We start from the raw sequence: 23,948 nt of genomic DNA on the forward strand, positions 1-23,948 counted from the left end.
GCCTCTGTTTAAAAGCTTCCAAAGAAGGAGCCTCCACCACACTCCGGGGCAGAGAGTTCCACTGCTGAACGGCTCTCACAGTCAGGAAGTTCTTCCTCATTGTTCCGTGTCCTAGTCTCCATGGAAGCAGAAAACAAGCTTGCTCCCTCCTCCCTGTGACCTCCTCTCACATATTTATACATGGCTATCATATCCCCTCTCAGCCTTCTCTTCTTCAGGCTAAACATGCCCAGCTCCTTAAGCCGCTCCTCATAGGGCTTGTTCTCCAGACCCTTGATCATTTTAGTCGCTCTCCTCTGGACACCTTCCAGCTTGTCAATATCTCTCTTGAATTGTGGTGCCCAGAACTGGACACAATATTCCAGATGTGGTCTAACCAAAGCAGAATAGAGGGGTAGCATGACTTCCCTAGATCTAGACACTAGGCTCCTCTTGATGCAGGCCAAAATCCCATTGGCTTTTTTTGCCGCCACATCACATTGTTGGCTCATGTTTAACTTGTTGTCCACGAGGACTCCAAGATCTTTTTCACACGTACTGCTCTCGAGCCAGGCATTGTCCCCCATTCTGTATCTTTGCATTTCGTTTTTCCTGCTCCGAAGTTGATTGTTTTTGTGTTCTTTTCTGTTTGAGACAAAGCAGTGTGATTCCAAGTGAGCATTTCATTGTATGATCCTTTAAAACCAGTCGAACAAGCCAATAAAGGAGACTGCTTTCCTTCACCTGACTTTTTATTGGACTTAAGGCAATTGGGAGCCAAGTCCATATTTACGTCTGCACATAGAAACATGTGTATGATGACATGATGGGGAGCGAAGTCCATATTTATATATGGACATAGATGGGAAACATTATAGAGTAGATGATTTAACAGACACTCTTTATTTAGTGTGTTGTGAAAGGTTTTCATGGCCAGAATCATTGGGTTGCTGTGAGTTTTCCGGGCTATGTGGCCATGTTCCAGTAGCATTCTCTTCTGATGTTTCGCCTGGATCTGGCAGGAATCCTCAGAGGCTGTGAGGTTTGTTGGAAACGAGGCAAGTGGAGTTTATATATCTATGGAATGTCCAGGGTGGAGAAAGAAAACATTCACACCTACCTCTCGCAGACAAGAGTTCTTTCTCCCACCCTATTCTTTACACAGATATATAAACCCATCTTCCTATGGATCTGGAACTCACTTGGCACACAGAACCGCCATGACCAGCGAAAAAATACTGGAGGTCTTTGAGTTATAAGAGTTGTAGTTCACCTACATCCAGAGCGCACTGTGAACCCAAACAATGATGGATCTGGACCAAACTTGGCATGCATACATGATATGCCCTAATTTGAATACTGGTAGGCTTGTAGGGGAATTGGCCTGGACATTTTGGAATTGTAGGGCCTGGGATGTATAGTTCACCTGCAATCAATGAGCACTCAGAACTCCACAAAAGATGGATTGGACCAAACTTGGCACATGGAGCCCCCATGACCAGAAAATAATACTGGAGGTCTTTGGGGAAAATTCACCTTGATTTGGGGGAGTTGTAGTTCACCTATATCTAGAGAGCACTATGAAGCCAAACACTGATCGATCTGGGCCAAACTTGGCACACATACTTTATATGCCAAAATTTGATTACTGGAGAGGTTTGGGGCGGGGGGAACTGCCTTTCTGGGAGTTGTAGTTCATCCACAACCAGAGAAACTGTGACCTCCACTGATGATGGACCTGGACCAAACTTGGCACACAGAACCCCTGACTCACTCAACCTGCTCAAGGACTTGAGGGAACTGACTCACCACAGTGGGAGTTATAGTTTACCCTAGAGCCAGAGAGCACATTGAACCCCACCGATGATGCATCCAAGCAAGCTTGCCCAACTTAACAAACTTTAAGTACTGATGGCATTTTTTGGTATTAACCTGGTATGATGGGAGTTGTAGTTCACCTACAACCTTATGCATTTTGCATATTAGAACAATGACTCTTTCAAATAAACCAGGCAACGCCGGGTACCCAAACTAGTAGTATTAGTAGTAGTAATAATAATAATAATAATATGATTAAAATAAGAAATAGTAATTATTAATAAGAAATAGTAATTATTAATTATTAATAATAGTCAATTGTACTTGTTCGTCCTAGATAGAAGTGACTTGTGGGGTGCTGTCTTGGTCTCAGTGCTACCTAAACTTTTCATCAATGACTTCAATGGTGGACTATAGGATCGTAGAGTTGGACAGGATCCCCAAAGGCCATCTAGTCCAACTCCCTTCTGCTTTCATGCAGGAAAAACACAATCAAAACCCTCCTGACAGATGGCCATCTAGCCTCTGTTTTAAATCTTGCAAGTAAGGAGTTTCCACTGGATGTGTGAGAAGAGAACTGAACATCAAATTTCCATAATCATCATCATCCTCTCGTTACTCAATACAGTAAAGTATCACTTACAAACAGGCTGGCAGAATGTTTGATAAGTGAAAATGTTATGTAGTAATGGCTGTATTTACTAATTTAGCACCAAAACAGACAAGGGAGTTACAGATGGATGGGAGTTTCTCAGGAGTGAAATACTCAAGGCGCAATTGCAAACAGTGCCAACAAAGAGGAAAAATAGGACAAGTGCAAAGAAGCCAAAATGGATGTCCAAAGAACTTCTAACTTGCTAAGACACAAAAGAGACATGCACAAGAAGTGGAAAAAGGGAGAAATCACCAAAGAAGAATTCAAACAAATAGCCAACACCTGTAGGGAAAAGGTCTACAAGGCTAAAGCACAAAACGAGCTCAGGCTTGCCAGGGACATTAAAAACAATAAAAAGGGCTTTTTTTCTTATGTCAGTAGAAAAAGGAAGAACAAGGAGGCAATAGGGCCTCTTCGACAAGAAGATGGGGCAATGCTGACAGGGGATAGGGAAAAGGCAGAACTACTTAATGCCTTCTTTGCCTCAGTCTTCTCACAAAAAGAAAGTCATCTTCAACCTCAGCAAGATGGAGTGGGTGAGGGATTAGAGAACATCGAACCCCAAATTGGGAAACAAGTCGTCCAGGAATACCTGGCCGCTCTAAACGAGTTCAAGTCCCCAGGGCCAGATCAACTACACCCAAGAGTATTGAAGGAACTAGCGGAAGTCATTTCGGAACCGTTGGCAATTATCTTTGAGAGTTCTTGGAGAATGGGAGAAGTTCCAGCAGATTGGAGGAGGGCCAGTGTGGTCCCAATCTTCAAGAAGGGAAAAAAGGAGGACCCAAACAACTACCGTCCGGTCAGCCTCACATCGATACCGGGCAAGATTCTGGAAAAGATTATTAAGGAAGTGGTCTGCAAACCCATGAGGTCTCTTCCAATTCTATGATTCTTTTGTTGTTCATTCATTCAGTCGTCTCCGACTCTTCGTGACCTCATGGACCAGCCCACGCCAGATCTCCCTGTCGGCCGTCACCACCCCCAGCTCCTTCAAGGTCAGTCCAGTCACTTCAAGGATGCCATCCATCCATCTTGCCCTTGGTCGGCCCCTCTTCCTTTTACCTTCCACCTTCCCCAGCATAATTGTCTTCTCTAGGCTTTGCTGTCTCCTCATGATGTGGCCAAAGGACTTCTACTTTGTCTCTAGTCTCCTTCCCTCCAATGAGCAGCCGGGCTTTTTTTCCTGGAGGATGGACTGGTTGGATCTTCTTGCAGTCCAAGGCACTCTCAGAACTTTCCTCCAACACCACAGCTCAAAAGCATCTCTCTTCCTTCGCTCAGCCTTCCCTAAGGTCCAGCTCTCACATCCGTAGGTGACTACAGGGAAGACCATGGCTTTGACTAGGCGGATCTTTGTTGCCAGTCTGATGTCTCTACTCTTGACTATTTTATCGAGACTGGACATTGCTCTCCTCCCAAGAAGGAAGCGTCTTCTGATTTCCTGGCTACAGTCTGCATCTGCAGTAATCTTTGCGCCTAGAAATACAAACCCTGTCACGGCCTCCACATTTTCTCCCTCTATTTCCAAGTTGTCAATCATTCTTGTTGCCATAATCTTGGTTGTTTTGATGTTTAGCTGCAACCCGGCTTTTGCGCTTTCTTCTTTCACCTTGATTAGAAGGCTCCTCAGCTCCTCCTCGCTTTCGGCCATCAGAGTGGTGTCATCTGCATATCTGAGGTTGTTAATGTTTCTTCCAGCAATTTTCACCCCAGCTTTGCATTCATCCAGCCCCGCACATCCTCGCATGATGTGTTCTGCATACAAGTTAAAAAGATGATTCTAAGGGTATTGAAATTGTGGATCCGGGCAGGAGGCAGACTGCGTTGGATAATACAGAACATTGGATGAGCGAAGGCTGGATAAGTGAGACTCTACTGTAGTTAAAACACATCACCATACATTTGCAAATGACACTAATACCCTACAGGACAGGATCAGGATCGAAAAGGACCTTTGCAGGTAGTAGATCTGGGTCAAAACTAACCGAAAATGCATGTCAAGAGTGAGAAGGCGAGGCCTTCTTTTGTCTTTCCCAATCTTCTTTATGTTGCAAGAGACTTCCTGGCCTCCCCCTTTCCTCCTCCAGCCCCATTTCCTACCCTGTTTCTCCTGTCTGACATCAGAATGGACTGCCTGCCTTTGTCTTTTGTGCGTCTTTTGTGTGTCTTTCAAAACAGGGTTGCCAAGTCGCGGTTGTTGCTAGGGTCATATTTAATGGGATTGTGTTTCTACCGGAGACCCTGCTCTAGTCAAGGAAAGGGGGGCAGGCGAGGGACGCCAGACAGAAGGGCGAAAAGGAGGGAGCGACGGGGGTTCCCTCCCTTTAATTAAAATCTGTCAACTGGATTTAATCTATTTGGGACAATGGAGCCGTTTCCTCGGGGTCAGGGAGAGAGGGGGAGGGATTTTGGAGCTCAAAATGAGGGGTCTTCATCCTCTCTCCCTTTTGTTTACTTTCCCAAAGTTTGAGTTTCCCAAATGGACTTGTTTCGAGAAGGTATTACATCCCTTCGATTGAAACCAATGGGTCAGGGAGAGAAGGGTGGGATTTTGGAGCACGAAACTATAGGACTCCATCCTCTCTTCCTTTTGTTTACTTTCCCGAACGTTGAGTTTCCCAAATGGCAAAGTAGTTTCGAGAAGGTATCACATCTCTTTTATTGAAACCAACGCTCATTCTACAGATATCAAAACTGAGAAGATATTTGGCCGCATCTATGCTGTAGACTTGATGCAGTTTGGCTCCACTTCAGCTGCAGAAACGTGCGATTTGTAGTTGGGTGAAACACCACCAGCATGTTGGGCCAGAGAAGGAGAAGGCTCTGTCGAATTGCAACTCCCAGGATTCCATAACATTGAGCCGTGGCAGTGAAAGTGGTGTCAAACTGCATTAATTCTCCAGTGTAGATTCACCGTATGTTCCATCAGTGGGATCTACATAACTCGCAACGCTGTTTGGGATGAATAGATTTGGGGTGGTGGAGTTGTGATTCCGGTCTACATGGGCGGTGTGGGTTGCTGTCCCTTCTTTGGAACAATTTGTTTTCCAAGTTGAGAGTTCATCCATTGAGTGCAGAGGAGGTGAGGTTGGCTGACCTGTTGGGGACTCTCGGGCTCCACCATGGAAGAGGCACACTGTCCGCGTTGGCTGGTTCTGGGCCAACTGCTGGCAAGGTCCCTGAGCCGATTACGGGTCTCATAATAGCTCCGGGGCAGGATTAGGCTGGGAGCACTCTCTGCTTCCTTAAGGTTTTGATCCTCCTCCTCCTCTTCCTCGTCTTCTATGGTCAGCAAAATGGGCCACTGGGCAATCTGAACAGGAAACCTCATCTGTGGACCCTGAAAAACACATCCCCTTCCAAGATATTTATTTTATTTGTACCTCAAATTCTGGTTATACTTCATGCATATCCTGTTGTTGTTCTTGTTTATTTATTGTGTCAGGAGCAGACCGAACAGTTGTGTTGCATTTTTTAACAAACAGAACACAAAGTTTGCAAGCTTGGTAGTTGATTAAATGTCCTTTGACCAGTATCTGGCCACTTGGAGTGCCTCTGGTGTTGCTGCAAGAAGGTCCTCCATTGTGCATGTGCTCAGGTTGCATTGCAGCAGGTGGTCTGTTGTTGATGACGTCTGTTGTTGTTGTTGATGATGATCTTATTATTTGATGATGATAGATATTCTATGTCAGGAAAGCTTAGCATATTGATCTAAAAGTCAAAGGTCTTGTCTGTCGATTTGTTTGTACCACCGAGGTTGAGGCTAGTGAAGTGGCCCTCAGTGGTGTCACATTTGTATGAAGAGAAAGAGGAAAGAGAGAAAGAGAAAAAGAAGGGAAAGAAAGGAAAGGAGAAGGAAGGCAGTGAGGGGGGAAGAAGGAAGAAAGGGGTAAAGGAAAAGAGATGGGAGAATAAGAAGGAAGGAAGGAAAAGGATAGGATAAGGAAAAGGAAAAGGCCTCTGGCCAAAACTCAAATGTAAAACCAGACCTGGTTCAAAAGGTAAACAGAAATATAATCTGGATTAACCGGATAAAAGAACCGAATCAAACACAGTACTCCGATGTCACACAAAGAAGGCACAGCATGCAACTGGTAAACAAAAGCAGTGAAGCCGCAGGGAGAGAAGCGTAGTCAGCCGAAGTCCAGAGTCGTAGCAAGAGTAATTCAAAATAGCGAAGTTCCAAAGTCCACAGAAGCAGCATTATAGTCAAGCCGGTCCAAGGTCCAGGAAGGGAGAAATCCACACTCACAAGAAGCCAATCCGAGTCGAAAGCACACACAATCAGGAACAGTAACCTGCAAATCCCAAACCAATGCCAAACATGAAACAGACAGCGACAAGTCCAGACAGTACCCAATGCATGAATGTTCACCAACACCTTGCCTTCTGCAAAGATCCCTCATTCCTGAACCCACTTTTATCTACACATCATCATCATCAGAAGATGAGCTGAAAAGGATAGGAGAGGAAAAGGAAGTAGTGATGGTACTCACCTTTAAGGCCTTGCATGGTCTGGGACCGATGTACCTACCAACCCGAGAGATCCCTCCATTCTGAGGACCAAGATCTATTGGAAATTCCCAGTGTCAAGACCTTGCGTCTAACAGCAACCAGACGCAGAGCCTTTGCAGCAGTGGCACCATCACTCTGGAATATTCTGCCACCTGAAATCCGTGCCTTGCGGGACTTATCAGCTTTCCACAGGGCATGTAAGACACACCTGTTTCGACAGGCCCTTGATTTTTGATATTGCTGTTTTTAAATTGTTTTAAATTGTTTTCAAATTGTGTTAGATTTTAGCCTGTTCTTGTAAGCCGCTCCGAGCCCCAGGGGAGTGGCGGCATATAAGTTCGAATAATAAATAAATAAATAAATAAATAAATAAATAAAAGTAAGGCAGGAAATAAGGAGAAAAGAGATAGCAAAGTAATAAGAAAGTAAGGAAAGAAGGAAGGAAAGAAGGAAAAAAGGAAAAAGGTGCATGAGAATATCTGGACAACATCAAGTGTTGCCAATCTGAGACCTGAGGAAGCCCAAAACAAAGCCCTGTGGAAATGTTATACGGCTCCGGTCCAGCGTACCTGTCCAAATGTATCTCCTTCTACGGCCCACCTCGGAGTTTAAGATCTTCTGGGGAGGTCCTGCTCTCGGCCCCGCCTCTGTCTCAAACACGTTGGGCGGGGACGAGGGACAGGGCCTTCTCAATGGCAGCCCCCTGCCTGTGGAATTCTTTTTCCGGGGAAATTAGATCATCATCATCCCTCCTTACCTTTAGAAAGAAGGTTAAAACGTGGATGTGGGACCAGCCCTTTGGGCAATTAGGTTAAAGGACAATTGATAATGTTTGATTATGGCTTGGAAGTGGATTTGGATAAGTTAAGCGGAGTATTTATTTATTTATTTATTTCATTTACTTATACCCCGCCCTTCTCACCCCAGGGGGGACTCAGGGCGGCTTACAGTGGGGCACAATTAGATGCCCAAGGCAATTCACAAGCAATACAAATACAAACAATTCAACAATTAATTAAAAACATCAGTACATAATAAAAATAATAAAACAGTCTCATGCTCAGGGTTCAGAGTCCATATATCCATTCCATTCCATTTGTCCTTGTCTATCATCAGCTCCTTCAGTTAGCTGTCAGAATGACCAAAGGCTTGATCCCAGATCCAGGTCTTCAGTTTTTTCCTAAACGCCAAAAGGGAAGATGACGATCTAATCTCCCCGGGGAGTGAGTTCCACAGGTGGGGGGCCACCACTGAGAAGGCCCTGGTCCTCGTCCCCGCCAGCCTCACTAGTGACAGTGGCGGGGTCGAGAGCAGGGCCTCCCCAGAAGATCTTAAGCTTTGAGATGGGACGTAGAGGGAGATCCGTTCGGACAATACTCAAAAGTATATGGCTAGATAAATAACCACCAGACTGGTAATAGCTCAATGGATTGTAAGTATACTATTTTAATTTTTATGTCTTAATGTTTATGTTTTTTAACTGTTATAATTGCTGTTTTGTTTTTTATGATGCGGCATCGAATTGTTGTCAATTGGAAGCCACCCTGAGTCCCCCCCAGGGGTTGAGAAGGACGGGGTAAAAATGTTCGAAATAAATAAATAAATAAATGATAGTCACAGTGTGAATCCCTCCATTGGGAAAATAGCTTAGGAAGGAGAAAAATAAGGAAGGAAGGAGATCAGGAAAAAGAGAGGGGAGAGGTATAAGGAAGGAAGGCGAGAGGGAGGGTGGGAGGGAAGGAGGAAAGGTAAAAAGGAAATAAGGAAAAAGAATCAGCAGAGAAGGAAGGAAGGAAGGAAGGAAGGAAGGAAGGAGGGACCAGTGAAGAAGAGAAGATAGGAGGGGGAATGAGAACGAAGGGATGAAAGCAGTGAGGCAGTGGTTCCAACGCTGGATATGTACGTGAGTTCCACAATAAACGTGGTCTGTAATGTTGCTTTTGATGCAGTAGAGTTATGTGTCTTTGCTTTGGGAATGAATATAGAGAAGTCAGTGGGTCTTGCTTGCCTTACAGGTCGTGTGCGGATCCAAGAAGGCGCCTCCCTTCGGATCGAGGGGCTGCGGGCGGAGGACCAGGGCTGGTACGAGTGCCGCGTGCTCTTTCTTGACCGTCCCAACAGCGACGACGAGTTCCAGAATGGCACCTGGATCCACCTCACCATCAACTGTATGGGCAAATGGATTTCGTTTACATTCCCTGACCCTGACCCTTTTAAAAATCATTTTCAGATGGGATGCAAAGATTATGAAAAGGGAATTAGGTATATGTAGAGGTCGCTTTTTGGGATAACATAATCAGAAAATAAAATAATTACCAAAATCTATAAGAAATTATTGGAATGGACCTCAGAAACAGGACAGATCAAAGAGTGCACGACTAAATGGGCGGCAAATATTGACCACCCAATAAAATTAGAAAAATGGGAAAAAATCTGGAACCAGAAAATTAAATACACCTACACATGTGATTTAAGAGAAAACTGGCTCAAAATGATATATAGATAGTGTATTACACCACAAAAAAATCTCAAAGTGTTACAAGAGTGCCTCCAATAAATGTTGGAAGTGTGAGCAACAAATAGGCACTTTCTTTCACACCTGGTGATACCTTAAAGGGCCAGACTCAGAGTTAGTTCCAAAAGAGAGTTTATTGAAGTAAAGGAAAAGGACACAGAGACACTTAAACTCAATGCCTCTGGCCAAAACTCAAATGTAAAATCAGACCTGGTTCAAAAGGTAAACAGAAATATAATCCGGATTAACCGGATAAAAGAACCGAATCAAACACAGTACTCCAATGTCACACAAAGAAGGCACAGCATGCAACTGGTAAACAAAAACAGTGAAGCCGCAGGGAGAGAAGCGTAGTCAGCCGAAGTCCAGAGTCGTAGCAAGAGGAATTCAAAATAGCGAAGTTCCAAAGTCCACAGAAGCAGCATTATAGTCAAGCCGGTCCAAGGTCCAGGAAGGGAGAAATCCACACTCACAAGAAGCCAATCCGAGTCGAAAGCACACACAATCAGGAACAGTAACCTGCAAATCCCAAACCAATGCCAAACATGAAACAAGCAGCGACAAGTCCAGACGGTACCCAATGCATGAACATTCACCAACACCTTGCCTTCTGCAAAGATCCCTCATTCCTGAACCCACTTTTATCTACACGTCATCATCATCAGAATATGAGCTGACCACCGCCCCATGATTATCCCTTGCAGCTACTCCCAATTTTTCATGTGAAGTCCTACACCCATTCCTCCATCTTCTCCATCTCCTGTCAAGACTTAGACCCCCCCCCCCTGCAAGACTCAGTTGGATTCCCCAATTGCCAATCTTCACTCCCAGAGAATCCCACAAATGTATCACTAGATGTTGGCTCTGCACAAATAGCTTGCACTTCCTTTACCTGTGCAATCCACGGTGTCATCCCCGTCTTCCCCACTCTGTGACTCAACATCCCCTGAGAATCCCTCAAAAGAATCCTCATCTGTAGGGGCCATAAGTATAGCCCGGATCCTCTCTTTGCCGTTCCTCATCCGATTCCTGCTCCCGAGTAACCCTCTTTCTTCCCCTAGTCCAATCCATTGTGTCTCCTTCTTCTCCTTCACTCATTGACCCTTCATCCCCAGAGAACCCCTCAAATGACTTCTCATCTGTAGGTGCCATAAGTATATCCTTTTCCTCTGTTGTTCTTCATCAGATTCCTGCTCTCGAGTAACTCTTTTTCCCCTTCTGGCACCCATGCTACTGCTTGCAACGTTACTTAACACTTGGTGGACCTGCCCAAAAGATTAAAAAAATGGAAGGATATACATGGAAACATGCAAAATATTGTAAAGATTAATATTCAAAAGGAGCCAGAATACTTCTTACTAGGAATGCTAGATCTAGATAACGAGAAAAATAAAGAGATTCTATTTAAGTATTTGGCTATAGTGGCGAAGAATTGGAGATCTAAAGAAACACCAAGAAGGGAAGAATGGCAAAATAAGGTTCTGGAGATAGTGAACATGGATAAACTGACCCTTTGGTTATCTCCAAACCAGGGGCTACCAAAGAAACAAATGAATCGGGATCGGGTTAAGGATTATTTCAAACAGTCTAAAATATAATTTGAATAGAGAAGGCATACGAGACAAAGGGTGGACTATTTTATGTGAATTTACTGAAGGACGAAATACAACCACTGAGGATAAGATGGAAGTCAGACATCCTTTTTCTGTTTCTTTTCTTCTTTTTTCTTTTTCCCTCCCCCTCCTTTTTCCCTCTATATTTTTCTTTTTCTTTTATTACAACCCCAGTTTTAATACATTGTAAACTACTCTGTTTTTTTTTTGTTCAATAAACATTAATTTAAAAAAGGACAAGTTTGCTCCTCTTAGGCATTTTGGAGAATTCGGATCACAGGTGGAATGTATAAGGCTGAGTTGGCACATTCATCACCACCACCACCACCATCGTAATACTCGTCATCATTTCTCTTCCAGCTCCTCCCGCTTTCCAAGAGATCCCACCACCTTTTGTGGAAGTCCAAGACCAAAATCCACTCACTCTCACTTGCTCAGCGGCAGGCAACCCCCAGCCAGTGATCACCTGGAAGAGGGACAACCAGGCCATTGAAAGTGGAGACAAGGTACAGGTATGATGTCTATCTGTCTGGACCTATCTGTGGCCAGAGGTCTTCTGGCTCAGGATTTTGCCTCTATCTTCTTGACTTTCTGGTAGTTGCTTCCTTTAAGAAAATTTCTAGATATCAGTAGGGGAGCGGTATGGATCAGTATTAGGAGGTGATGCAATTTCTAGGCAGAATCCTAGAGTTGGAAGAGACCCCACCGGCCCTCTAGTCTAACCCCATTCTGCCAGGCAGGAAGACAAAATCGAAGCCCTCCTGACAGATGGCAGTCCAGCCTCTCTTTAATGATTTTGGGTTGTTCCAATCCACCATGTCTAGCTTCTGCCCTAAATAGTGTACATTTTTACCAGGTGAACAACGGGACTCTTGTCTTCACCAGCGTGGAGAGGGCCACGGCCGGAGCATACACTTGCCATGCTACCAGCGAGGAGGGCACCATCAGCCATACAACCCACCTTCTGGTTCAAGGTAATAATAATAATAATAATAATAATAATAATAATAATAATAATAATAATAATAAGGTAAATTGGAGGAAGGGAAAGTAGTTTTCTACAAAATTTGAATCTGTGCCACAATGACTGTTGGATAGGATTGATAGACATATAGCTGTCAGTAGCCAAAAAGAATCTGAGTAATGCTTCATGTCTACTTCTGGATGCGAATCAGGATTTTTGGCTTATGCTTACATCAAGAACAAATTTAGGAGCAAGTTGGAGGCTGCTACAGATTTATGCATTCAGCTTGCCAAACATAAAACACAATTTCAAAACTATTTTGTGTTTGATTAATGAATTTTAACTGTGAATTTTTAGTACTGTGATGTTTCATTCTGTTTTAATGTTTTGGGTTTGTAGGAAAATAGGAGAGAATTCAGGTTCTGTGGGAAAATAGGAGCGAGTTCAGAGATCCGCAGAAAATAGGAGCAAGTTCGGGTTCTGCGGAAAATAGGAGAGAGTTCAGGTTCCACGGGAAAATAGGAGTGAGTTCGGGTTCCGCGGAAAATAGGAGCGAGTTTGGGTTCTGCGGAAAATAGGAGCGGGTTCGGGTTCTGCGGAAAATAGGAGCGAGTTTGGGTTCTGCGGAAAATAGGAGCGAGTTCGGGTTCCGCAGAAAATAGGAGAGAGTTCGGGTTCCGCAGAAAATTGTAGAGAGTCTGGGTTCCACGGGAAAATGGGAGAGTGTTTGGGTTCCGCAGAAAATAGGAGAGAGTTCGGGTTCCACGGGAAAATAGGAACAAGTTCGGGTTCCGCAGAAAATAGGACAGAGTTCGGGTTCCACGGAAAATAGGAGAGAGTTTGGGTTCCGCAGAAAATAGGAGAGAGTTCAGGTTCCGTGGACAATAGGAGAGAGTTCAAGTTTTGTGGGAAAATAGGAGAGAGTTCAGGTTCAGTAGGGAAAATAGGAGAGAGGTTGGGTCCCATGGGAAAATAGAGAGTTTGGGTTCTCTAAGGAAAATAGGAGAGAGTTCAGGTTCCGTGGACAATAGGAGAGAGTTTGGGTTCCATGGGAAAATAGGAGAGAGTTCAAGTTTTGTGGGAAAATAGGAGAGAGTTCAGGTTCAGTAGGGAAAATAGGAGAGAGGTTGGGTCCCATGGGAAAATAGAGAGTTTGGGTTCTCTAAGGAAAATAGGAGAGGGTTCAGGTTCGGCAGGAAAAAGTTAGGGATTAGTCTTGGATTTTAGCCCCAAAGAGTTCTTGTTCTAACTATCCCTGCCTTTCCTTATGTGTGTTCTGTTTCTTTTTTCCCAAGGGCCGCCGATCATTGTGGTCCCCCCGCAGAACGTCACAGTCAACCTTACGCAAGATGCCTTCATGACCTGTCAAGCCGAGGCATACCCTGCCAATCTCACTTACAGCTGGTTCCAAGGGAAGACGAATGTCTTCCACGTCAGGTAAAGACAAGTGTAACGGAGCACGGTTGATGTGACATATGGCAGGCATCATAACGCTTTGCTTTCAGGCTTTTGAGCTCTTTGAACTTCCTCTCTTTCAGCCACCTCCAGTCCCGGATCCGCATTTTGGTAGACGGAAGCCTCTTAGTGCAGAAAACTACCCTGGAAGATTCAGGAAAATACACTTGCATTCCCAGCAATGGGCTAAGAAGACCACCAACTGCCTCCGCCTTCCTCACCGTTCTGTGTAAGTGCTCTGTTTCCCTATAATTATGAAACCATGTCCATTAATAAACATAATCTTACTGAATAGTAGTCTGCAGTGTCTATGCAGAGTTTAGATCATCCTCTATTGCAGTGGTTCTCAACCTTGGATCCCCAGATGTTTTTGGTCTACAACTCCCAGAAATCCCAGCCAGTTTACCAGCTGTTAGGATTTCTGGGAGTTGAAGGCCAAAAACATCCGGGGACCCCAGGTTGAGAACCACTGCTCTTTTGGAAGACTCCTGTAAAGAAGAAGAAGAACTTTATTTTTCTACCCCGCCTCCATCTCCCCGAAGGGACTCGGGGCGGCTTACATGGGGCCCAAGCCCAAGGCAGAATACAATTAAAAACAAAGCAATAACAATTAAGACAGCATAAAACAGCGTAAAACAACATAACAATAATAGCTCGCAACAACAATAATAACAGACTAATTTTGGAGGTGGGGGGGAAGAAAGCCACTTTGTGAGCTGGTTAAAGGATAACAATGTATAATGGCATAGGAAATATCATGGAAACAGAGCAAATCAACAGGATCAGAAACAGTTCAGTTACTATAATATAGGACATCAGATGAAATGACGATTCAGGTCATGATACAGGCCGTTGGTCATAGGAGTCGTCAATTGAAAGCACGACAAAACATCCACGCAGGGGCGGCTCAACCCATTACCCAAAGTAAGCATTTGCAGTATAGTTGATTTTGCTCAGGGACACTCTTGAGGAGCTCTTGGGGGAAAATAGACCTTGACATATGTGAGTTGTGAGTTGTAGTTACTGGGATGTATAGTTCACCTACAATCAAAGAGCATTCTGAACTCCACCAATGATGGAATTGAACCAAATATGGCACACAGAACTCCCATGACAAACAGAAAATACTATTTGCTTACCGTTGAAAATTACCTAGGGCTGCCTCTGCATCCACGTCTTTAATTCCTTACGGAATGTGGCTAGGGAGCGTGCCAACCTAATCTTCCTGGGGAGGGAGTTCCAGAGATGGGGGGGCCACCACCGAGAATGCCCTTTCTCTTGTCCCCACTAACCGTGCCTGAGACAGGGACGGGGGCTAGAGAAAAGCATCCCTGGAAGATCTTAAGGACCGTGTGGGCTCGTAAGAGAGGAGGCGGTCACGCAGATAGGCAGGTCCTGAACCGTTCAGAAAGTCTTTAAATAATTATAAATTGAAGGGATAGTGATCCAAGGTATTGCTGCTATCCCTGATATATTATTACTATTACTGTTATTGTTATTGTTATACTATGTAATACAATTTTTGTTCCTGGGCTATAAATGTCATTTCCTAATTGGGTCTATCATAAAAACATGGAAAAAATTATTAAACTGCAAAAACTTGTTATTATTATTTGAAACACAACAAGATGAGTCCGCAGCAAACAAGATCACTATGCTGGTTGTCGTATTGGATCCCACGTTGGACACTTTCCAAGTGGACTGTGTGATGTATTGGCGAATAATGCGTGCAGATCCCAGTAAGGTGGCCTTCTGCAGCTGACAGGTTGTAATTTTGTCAGCGCCGATTGTATTTAAGTGCAGGCCAAGGTCTTATTATTATTATTATTAACCCCTGTGCCGACAGGACTGAAGACCGACAGGTCGCAGGTTCGAATCCAGGGAGAGGCGGATGAGCTCCCTCTATCAGCTCCAGCTCCTCATGTGGGGACATGAGAGAAGCCTCCCACAAGGATGATAAAAACATCAAATCATCCGGGCGTCCCCTGGGCAATGTCCTTGCAGACGGCCAATTCTCTCACAATAGAAGCGACTTACAGTTTCTCAAATCACTCCTGACACAACAAAAAAAATTACTAGTATAGTATAGTATTATAAATATAATATAATATAAGAGAGAGAGAAAAGAGGGATGTTATTGTTATATTATTATTATAGATTTATTTGTACATTACAAAGCACACATGCAATTCCAAGTGTCTGGAATTAGTCTTTGAATATTGTTTATTATCTACTTGTATGGGGTTTTTTTTGCACTTGTTGTATTTTGCATGTCACACCTTGAGTATTGTTGAAGGCTTTCATGGCCAGTATCACTGGGTTGTTGTAGGTTTTTTGGGATGTATGGCCATGTTCCAGAAGTATTCTCTCCTGATGTTTTGCTCACATCTATGGCAGGCATCCTCAGAGGTAGTGAGGTCTGTTGGAAACTGGGCGAGTGAGGTTTATATATCTGTGGAATAATGTTCAGGGTGGGAGAAAGAACTCTTGTCTGGATCCCTCTTGTCCTTTGCTGAAAATCCTACAAATGCTGTTGAGGAAACACAAACTACAAACTATCTACAGACCCACCAAGAAAATCCAACAAATGCTCCGTTCAGCAAAGGACAAGAGGGATCATCTCGCCTCTGCAGGAGTCTCCCGTTTCCCATGCAGCTGTGGATGAGTCTACATAGGGACCACCAAACGCAGCAGCATTGTCCAGACACGAATCAAGCAACATGAAAGGCACTGCAGACTACTCCAACCAGAGAAGTCAGCCATAGCAGAGCACCTGATGAACCAACCTGGACACAGCATATTATTTGAGAACACAGAAATGCTGAATCACTCTTAACAACAACCATGTCAGGCTACAGTGATCCCTCACTTATCGTGGGTGTTACGTTCCTGGACCACCCACGATAAGTGAAATTCCATGATGTAGGGACGCTCCCTAACCTTCCACCTTCGCCCTCCTTATCTTCCTCTTCCTCGTCGCTGCATGGGGCATTTCGCTTCCGCTTGCGCCCTGTGATGCCTCCTTAGTTGCGGGGCCCAGGCGGTAGCAAGAGCCCCCATGCGGCAATGAGGAGGAGAAAGAGGAAGGTAAGGAGGGGGAGGGGTGGTTCTTCTCCCCCCCCCCCTCCTTACCTTCCTCATCGTCCTCCTCTTTGCCGCCTGGGGCCTCTTGCTGTGATGCCACATGGGGCCCACCTTGAGTGTTTTGTGAGCCGCCCCGAGCCCCTCTGGGAGATGGTGGTGGGATATAAATAATAATAATAATAATTATTATTATTATTCATAATTCATTACATCCTCGCAGTGATGTTGACACAGGACTTTTACAAGTCAAACAAGTAGTTGAAGAAGGAAAACATGCCTTGGCAGAATATGTCAAGAACCTGCTTTAATTGAAGTCACTAATCGGAAACTTCTCAAAGCACAGCAGACAAAGAGCCAGTACAAGAAAACTGCACTCCAAACCAGAGCTGACAGCTGGCACAACAAAGCCTTACATGGGCAGTTCCTTGAGAAGATTGAAGAAAAAGTTGACAAGGAGAAGACCTGGTTATGGCTCATGAATGGAACCCTGAAGAAGGAGACAGAAGAAGGCCTGATTCTTGCAGCCCAGGAGCAAGCCATCAGAACCAATGCCATTAAGGCCAGGATTGAAAAATCAGCAGATGACCCAAAATTCAGAATGTGCATGGAAGCTGATGAAACCATGGATCATATCCTCAGCTGCTGCAAGAGAATCGCACAGACGGACTACAAACAAAGACACAACTCTGTGGCGCAGATGATTCACTGGAACTTATGTCACAAGGACCACTTGCCAGCAGCAAAAAATTGGTGGGATCATAAACCTGCAAAGGTTGTGGAAAATGAACATGCAAAAATACTGTGGGACTTTTGAATCCAGACTGACAAAGTTTTGGAACACAATTAACCAGACATCATGATTGTGGAAAAGAAAAAAAGTCTGGATTATTGATGTCACCATTCCAGGTGACAGTCGCATTGAGGAAAAACAACAGAAAAACTCTGCCGCTATCAAGACCTCAAAATCGAACTGCATAAACCAGTACAAGTGGTCCCAGTGGTCATTGGCGCACTGGGTGCCATGCCAAAAGATCTCAGCCAGCATTTGGAAACAATAAACATCGACAAAATCACGATCTGTCAACTGGAAAAGGCCACCTGACTTGGATCTGCGCGCATCATTTGAAAATACACCACACAGTCCTAGACGCTTGGGAAGTGTTCGACTTGTAATTTTGTGATACAAAATCTAGCATATAGATCTCATTTGCTGTGACATACTGTGCTTTGGTGTCAGTAAAATAATAATAATAATAATAATAATAATAATAATAATAATAGGCCCTTTCCAATGGCCTAGGATATTAGAGGTATTTATCTACTCGTTCTATTTCCCCCACTTTTTTAGTGTATGGTTCCAATGTCAATTTCCTTCTGTCTTTCTGCAGTTCCAGCACAAGTGAACAACATGCCTTCTGAGACCTTATTGCCAATAGGAATGCAAGGTACAATCCGATGCCCCAGTAAAGCCAACCCTCCCCTGCTCTTCGTCAACTGGACCAAAGATGGACAGCCACTGGACTTAGGCAAGGTATTTCCTTAGGAATACAGCATCCAGCCATTTCCAATACTTCCCTCATTATTTGTTTGATTCATCTCCTCTTGTTCCTCCTGCTAGTTCCCAGGTTGGTCAATGAAACACGACGGTGCCATTGTGATTGCCACAAGCAATGAAGATGCGCTCGGTATTTACACTTGCACCCCGTATAACAGCTATGGAACGGCTGGCTCCTCTGCACCCACTCGTGTCCTCTTGAAGGTAAGTGAGGCTGATTATCTTAATATATAAAAAGGTACTAGTCGTCATTAGTAGCCTAAAAACAAACAAACTGACATCAAATTTGGCCTCCAAACTTCTCATACCGCCAGGTATGACCAACAATTATTTTTAAAAACCCCCAAACCATGCAAATAGCTTCACTATTCTAAAAAAATAAAAAAATACCTTACCACACATGTGCACAGGCCTCCAAAGAGACACAGGGTTCAGTAACAAATCTGACTTCACAATTCCCACGATTCCCACAATTCCTAACAGCCATGCTATTCTGGCCGTTAGGAATTGTGGGAACTGAAGTCCAAAATGTCTGGAGGACCCAAGCAAGCCCAGGCCTACACACATATACAAACAACACACACATGCAAATATCTGCACAAACACATATCCACTCATATATACATACAGACATAGATATATATATATACACACACATACGTACACATATACATATGCACATACATAAACATATATACACACACTCCAGGAAATAAAGCCCGACTGCTCATTGGAGGGAAGGATACTAGAGACAAAGTTGAAGTACTTTGGCCACATCATGAGGACACAGCAAAGCCTAGAGAAGACAACGATGCTGGGGAAAGTGGAAGGCAAAAGGAAGAGGGGCCGACCAAGGGCAAGATGGATGGATGGCATCCTTGAAGTGACTGGACTGACCTTGAAGGAGCTGGGGGTGGTGACGGCCGACAGGGAGCTCTGGCGTGGGCTGGCCCATGAGGTCACGAAGAGTCGGAGACGACTGAACGAACGAACAACAACAATATATATACACATACTAACCACTCATATATACATATACACAAGCACACACAAATATACACATATATACACATCCACACATATATACACATATGTATATGTATATACGGAGTCCCCGGTGGCGCAGTGGGTTAAAGCACTGAGCTGCTGAGCTTGTTGATCGAAAGGTCGCAGGTTCGATTCCGGGGAGCGGCGTGAGCTTCCGCTATCAGCCCTAGCTTCTGCCAACCTAGCAGTTCGAAAACATGCAAATGTGAGTAGTTCAATAGGTACCGCTCCGGCGGGAAGGTAACAGCGCTCCATGCAGTCATGCTGGCTGCATGACCTTGGAGGTGTCTATGGACAACGCTGGCTCTTCGGTTTAGAAATGGAGATGAGCACCACACCCCAGAGTCAGACATGACTGGACTTAATGTCAGGGGACTACCTTTACCTATATGTATATACATATATACATACATTGCCTACCTTCAGAACCTTTGAAAAGCCCTGCAGCTTAAAAGCCTGGCTTCTTCCTGCCTACAGGAAATCTTTGTGGGGAGGTGTTCCCTAGCCCAGATTGTTTCATGTCTGGGATTCCTGTTTTCTGAGGCCACAGCAACGCATGGCCAGGGTACAGCTAGTATTAAGATGCAAAATTAGTTGCAGGTGGTATATGGTCGCCCCTTCCTTCTTAGAACCATTCAGCGCTGATGTCTCTTGTCACCACCATGGTTTTAAAAATAAAATACTGGTTTCCTCATCAAGCTTTGAATCCTTCAGATGTGATGGTCCATGCTTTTTGTATTATTTATTGTTGTTCACTGCAATAAATTCAGCGGCCTGTATTGGGTTACCCACTCCCCTCTTGCTCTGGGATTTAAAATGGTACGAGAATCCCTGAAGCAGAGGTTGTGAGATATTTTCCTGGGAGAGCTCAGGGCTCGCTCAACTCATCATGCTTCTCCAGATCTTTAAATTTATCTTACAGAGACTCTTTTAAGACTTTCGAATATCTAAAAAAAACCTTACAGTGATTAAATATCGCAGACAAATTAGAGAGATGGGCCAAAACTAACAAAATGAAGTTCAGCAGTGACAAATGCAAGATACTCCACTTAGGCAGAAAATATGGTTGTTGTTGTATTTATTGTTGTTCATTATGTCTTTAATATTTGTTAAATTACTCAGGATGTATATGTGTAACACTTGAAATTTAGCTTATTGATTTGTGTTTATAACATAATAAAATCATCCGGAGTTTCGGAGTGCGATGTCATCTGTACGCGGATGATGTCCAACTCTGTCACTCCTTTCCACCTGCTACTAAGGAGGCTGTCGAGGTCCTGAACCGGTGCTTGGCCGCTGTGACGGTCTGGATGGGGGCGAACAAATTGAAATTGAATCCAGACAAGACAGAGGTACTCCTGGTTAGTCGTAAGGCCGAACAGGGTATAGGGTTACAGCCTGTGTTGGATGGGGTTGCACTCCCCCTGAAGACGCAGGTTCACAGCTTGGGTGTGATCCTGGACTCATCGCTGAGCCTGGAACCCCAGGTTTCGGCAGTGACCAGGGGAGCATTCGCACAGTTAAAACTGGTGCGCCAACTGCGCCCGTACCTTGGGAAGTCTGACTTGGCCACGGTAGTCCACACTCTGGTTACATCCCGTTTAGACTACTGCAACACTCTCTACGTGGGGTGGCCTTTGAAGATGGCTCGGAAGCTCCAACTAGTCCGCTCGGCAGCCATGATACTAACAGGAGTGGATCGCAGGGAGCACACAACTCCTCTGCTGCACCAGCTCCACTGGCTGCCGATTTGCTACCGGGCTCAATTCAAAGTGCTGGAGTTGGCCTTTAAAGCCCTTAACGGTTCTGGCCCAAGCTACCTATCCGAACGTATCTCTGCCTATCAGCCCACCAGGACCCTAAGATCTTCTGGGGAGGCCCTGCTCTCTATCCCGCCTGCTTCACAGGTGCGGCTGGCGGGGACGAGAGACAGGGCCTTTTCTGTGGTGGCCCCTCGGCTGTGGAACGCCCTTCCCATGGAGGTTAGATCAGCCCCCTCACTAATGGTGTTTCGAAGAAGATTAAAAACTTGGATGTTTGAACGGGCATTCGGATAAACAGTGCAATGAATGTGATGATTACAGGAATGGAAATATGGACGACGAATTGGATCACGACTCTAGTTATGAGATGTATTGTGTTGTTATTGTTGTGTCAATATTTGTATACTATGTTCTTATGGTTTTAAATTGTATATCGTTGATTGATTTTTACCCTTGTTGTAAACCGCTGGGCTGAGAAACTGCGGTATACAAGTAAAGTAAATAAATAAAATAAATAAATAATAAATAAAATATGTTAAAAAAAAGTTCACTATGAACCTGCTAGGTGCCCCCATCACTTCTCGTTCTGTATTTTCTAACTCTGCCCATTTTGGACATCACCTATTGGTATCTCTTGTGTTTATGGACTAGGATCCTCCCACCTTCACCATTCGCCCCAAGGAAGAATATTTCCAGGAGGTCGGGCGGGATCTGCTCATTCCCTGTGCCGCTCAAGGGGACCCCTTTCCGGTCATCTCTTGGACAAAGGTGAGATGCCCCTTTTGGACATATCCTCAATGGACTTTCCAAACCCACTTGGGTGTTACTATATTTTTGTTGGATTGGATAGTTGTGTGTTGGTACTGTTAACCGCTTCAGGATTTGTGGAAATGAGGTGTGGTACTATAATTCACCACATAATAGTCGCCACTGCATAATTGTTACACCCCAAAATTTGGCTTCCAGATTTTCTTTGTGTAATTGTCACACACCTTTTGGGGCTCAGATTGTCCCTTCATACTCCAAAGGCGAGGCAGTTTAAGAAATCTGAAATGGAGCTCTTTGGGGTTTTGAAATAGAGCTTTTTGGAGCTTCGAAGGCAATGGAGTTTTAAAAATCTCATATGGAGCACTTTGGTGCTCTTCCTTTCTCCAGAGCAAGGCAGTTTATGAAAAAAAGAAAGAAATAGACCTTTCTGGAACTGGATTATCCCTCCTCCCGCTGCTTTACCTTGGAGGTTAATAATAATAATAAAAATAATAACTGGAAAAGCTTACACGATAGGAGGGATAGCCAATAGTCCAGAGGACAGGAGCAGAATTCAAAACGATCTTGACAGATTAGAGAGATGGGCCAAAACTAACAAAATGAAGTTCAACAGTGACAAATGTAAGATACTCCACTTTGGCAGAAAAAATGAAATGCAAAGATACAGAATGGGGGACGAGGCCTGGCTCGAGAGCAGTACGTGTGAAAAAGATCTTGGAGTCCTCGTGGACAACAAGTTAAACATGAGCCAACAATGTGATGTGGCGGCAAAAAAAGCCAATGGGATTTTGGCCTGCATCAATAGGAGCATAGTGTCTAGATCTAAGGAAGTAATGCTACCCCTCTATTCTGCTTTGGTTAGACCACATCTGGAATATTGTGTCCAATTCTGGGCACCACAATTCAAGAGAGATATTGACAAGCTGGAATGTGTCCAGAGGAGGGCGACTAAAATGATCAAGGGTCTGGAGAACAAGCCCTATGAGGAGCGGCTTAGGGAACTGGGCATGTTTAGCCTGAAGAAGAGAAGGCTGAGAGGAGATATGATAGCCATGTATAAATATGTGAGAGGAAGCCACAGGGAGGAGGGAGCAAGCTTGTTTTCTGCTTCCTTGGAGACTAGGACGTGGAACAATGGCTTCAAACTACAAGAGAGGAGATTCCATCTGAACATTAGGAAGAACTTCCTGACTGTGAGAGCCATTCAGCAGTGGAACTCTCTGCCCTGGAGTGTGGTGGAGGCTCCTTCTTTGGAAGCTTTTAAGCAGAGGCTGGATGGCCATTTGTCATGGGTGATTTGAATGCAATATTCCTGCTTCTTGGCAGGGGGTTGGACTGGATGGCCCATGAGGTCTCTTCCAACTCTTTGATTCTATGATTCTATGATTCTAGGAGGATTTAAAGATCAAACTGCAAAGACTCTGGCACAAGCCAGTCAAAGGGGTCCCAGTGGTGATCAGCATACTAGGTGCAGTGCCTATAGACCTTGGCCTGCACTTAAAAACAATTGGCGCTGACAAAATTACCATCTGTCAGCTGCAAAAGGCCACCCTACTTGGATCTGCATGCATTATTCACCAATACATCACACAGTCCTAGACACTTGGGAAGTGTGATCAAATACAACAGCCAGCATAGTGATATTGTTTGCTGTGCACTAATCGTGTTGTGTATCTAATAATAATAATAATAATAATAATAGCCAAGAACCTGCTTTAATTGAAGTCAATAATCGGAAACTTCTCAAAGCACAGCAGACAAAGAGTCAGTACAAGAAAACTGCACTCCAAACCAGAGCTGACAGCTGGCACAACAAAGCCTTAGATGGGCAGTTCCTTGAGAAGATTGAAGGAAAAGTTGACAAGGAGAAGACCTGGTTATGGCTCATGAATGGAACCCTGAAAAAGGAGACAGAAGGCCTGATTCTTGCAGCCCAGGAGCAAGCCATCAGAACCAATGCAATTAAGGCCAGCATTGAAAAATCAGTGGATGACCCAAAATGCAGACTGTGCAAGGAAGCTGATGAAACCGTGGACCATCTCCTCAGCTGTTGGAAGAAAATTGCACAGACAGATTACACTCAAAGACACAACTCTGTGGCCCAGATGATTCACTGGAACTTATGTCACAAATACCACCTTCCAGCAGTAAAGAACTGGTGGATCATAAATCCACAAAGGTCATGGAAAATGAACATGCAAAAATACTGTGGGA

At 44.4% G+C, this 23,948-nt stretch overlaps 1 protein-coding gene across 1 annotated transcript in view; it reads left to right on the forward strand.

The window, feature by feature from the left end:
* IGSF9 (immunoglobulin superfamily member 9) overlaps positions 1-23,948 on the forward strand; it is a 121,248-nt gene that overhangs the window by 55,726 nt on the left and 41,574 nt on the right. The window contains exons 4-11 of the mRNA XM_067472673.1: positions 8,986-9,138; positions 11,459-11,610; positions 11,955-12,072; positions 13,358-13,499; positions 13,601-13,746; positions 17,990-18,132; positions 18,220-18,360; positions 21,618-21,734. Of these exons, the coding sequence (XP_067328774.1) occupies positions 8,986-9,138; positions 11,459-11,610; positions 11,955-12,072; positions 13,358-13,499; positions 13,601-13,746; positions 17,990-18,132; positions 18,220-18,360; positions 21,618-21,734 (1,112 nt within the window). The remainder of the gene's footprint in view (positions 1-8,985; positions 9,139-11,458; positions 11,611-11,954; positions 12,073-13,357; positions 13,500-13,600; positions 13,747-17,989; positions 18,133-18,219; positions 18,361-21,617; positions 21,735-23,948) is intronic.

This window comes from Anolis sagrei, chromosome 12 (assembly GCF_037176765.1).
Source record: "Anolis sagrei isolate rAnoSag1 chromosome 12, rAnoSag1.mat, whole genome shotgun sequence".
NCBI classification, from domain to species: domain Eukaryota; kingdom Metazoa; phylum Chordata; class Lepidosauria; order Squamata; family Dactyloidae; genus Anolis; species Anolis sagrei.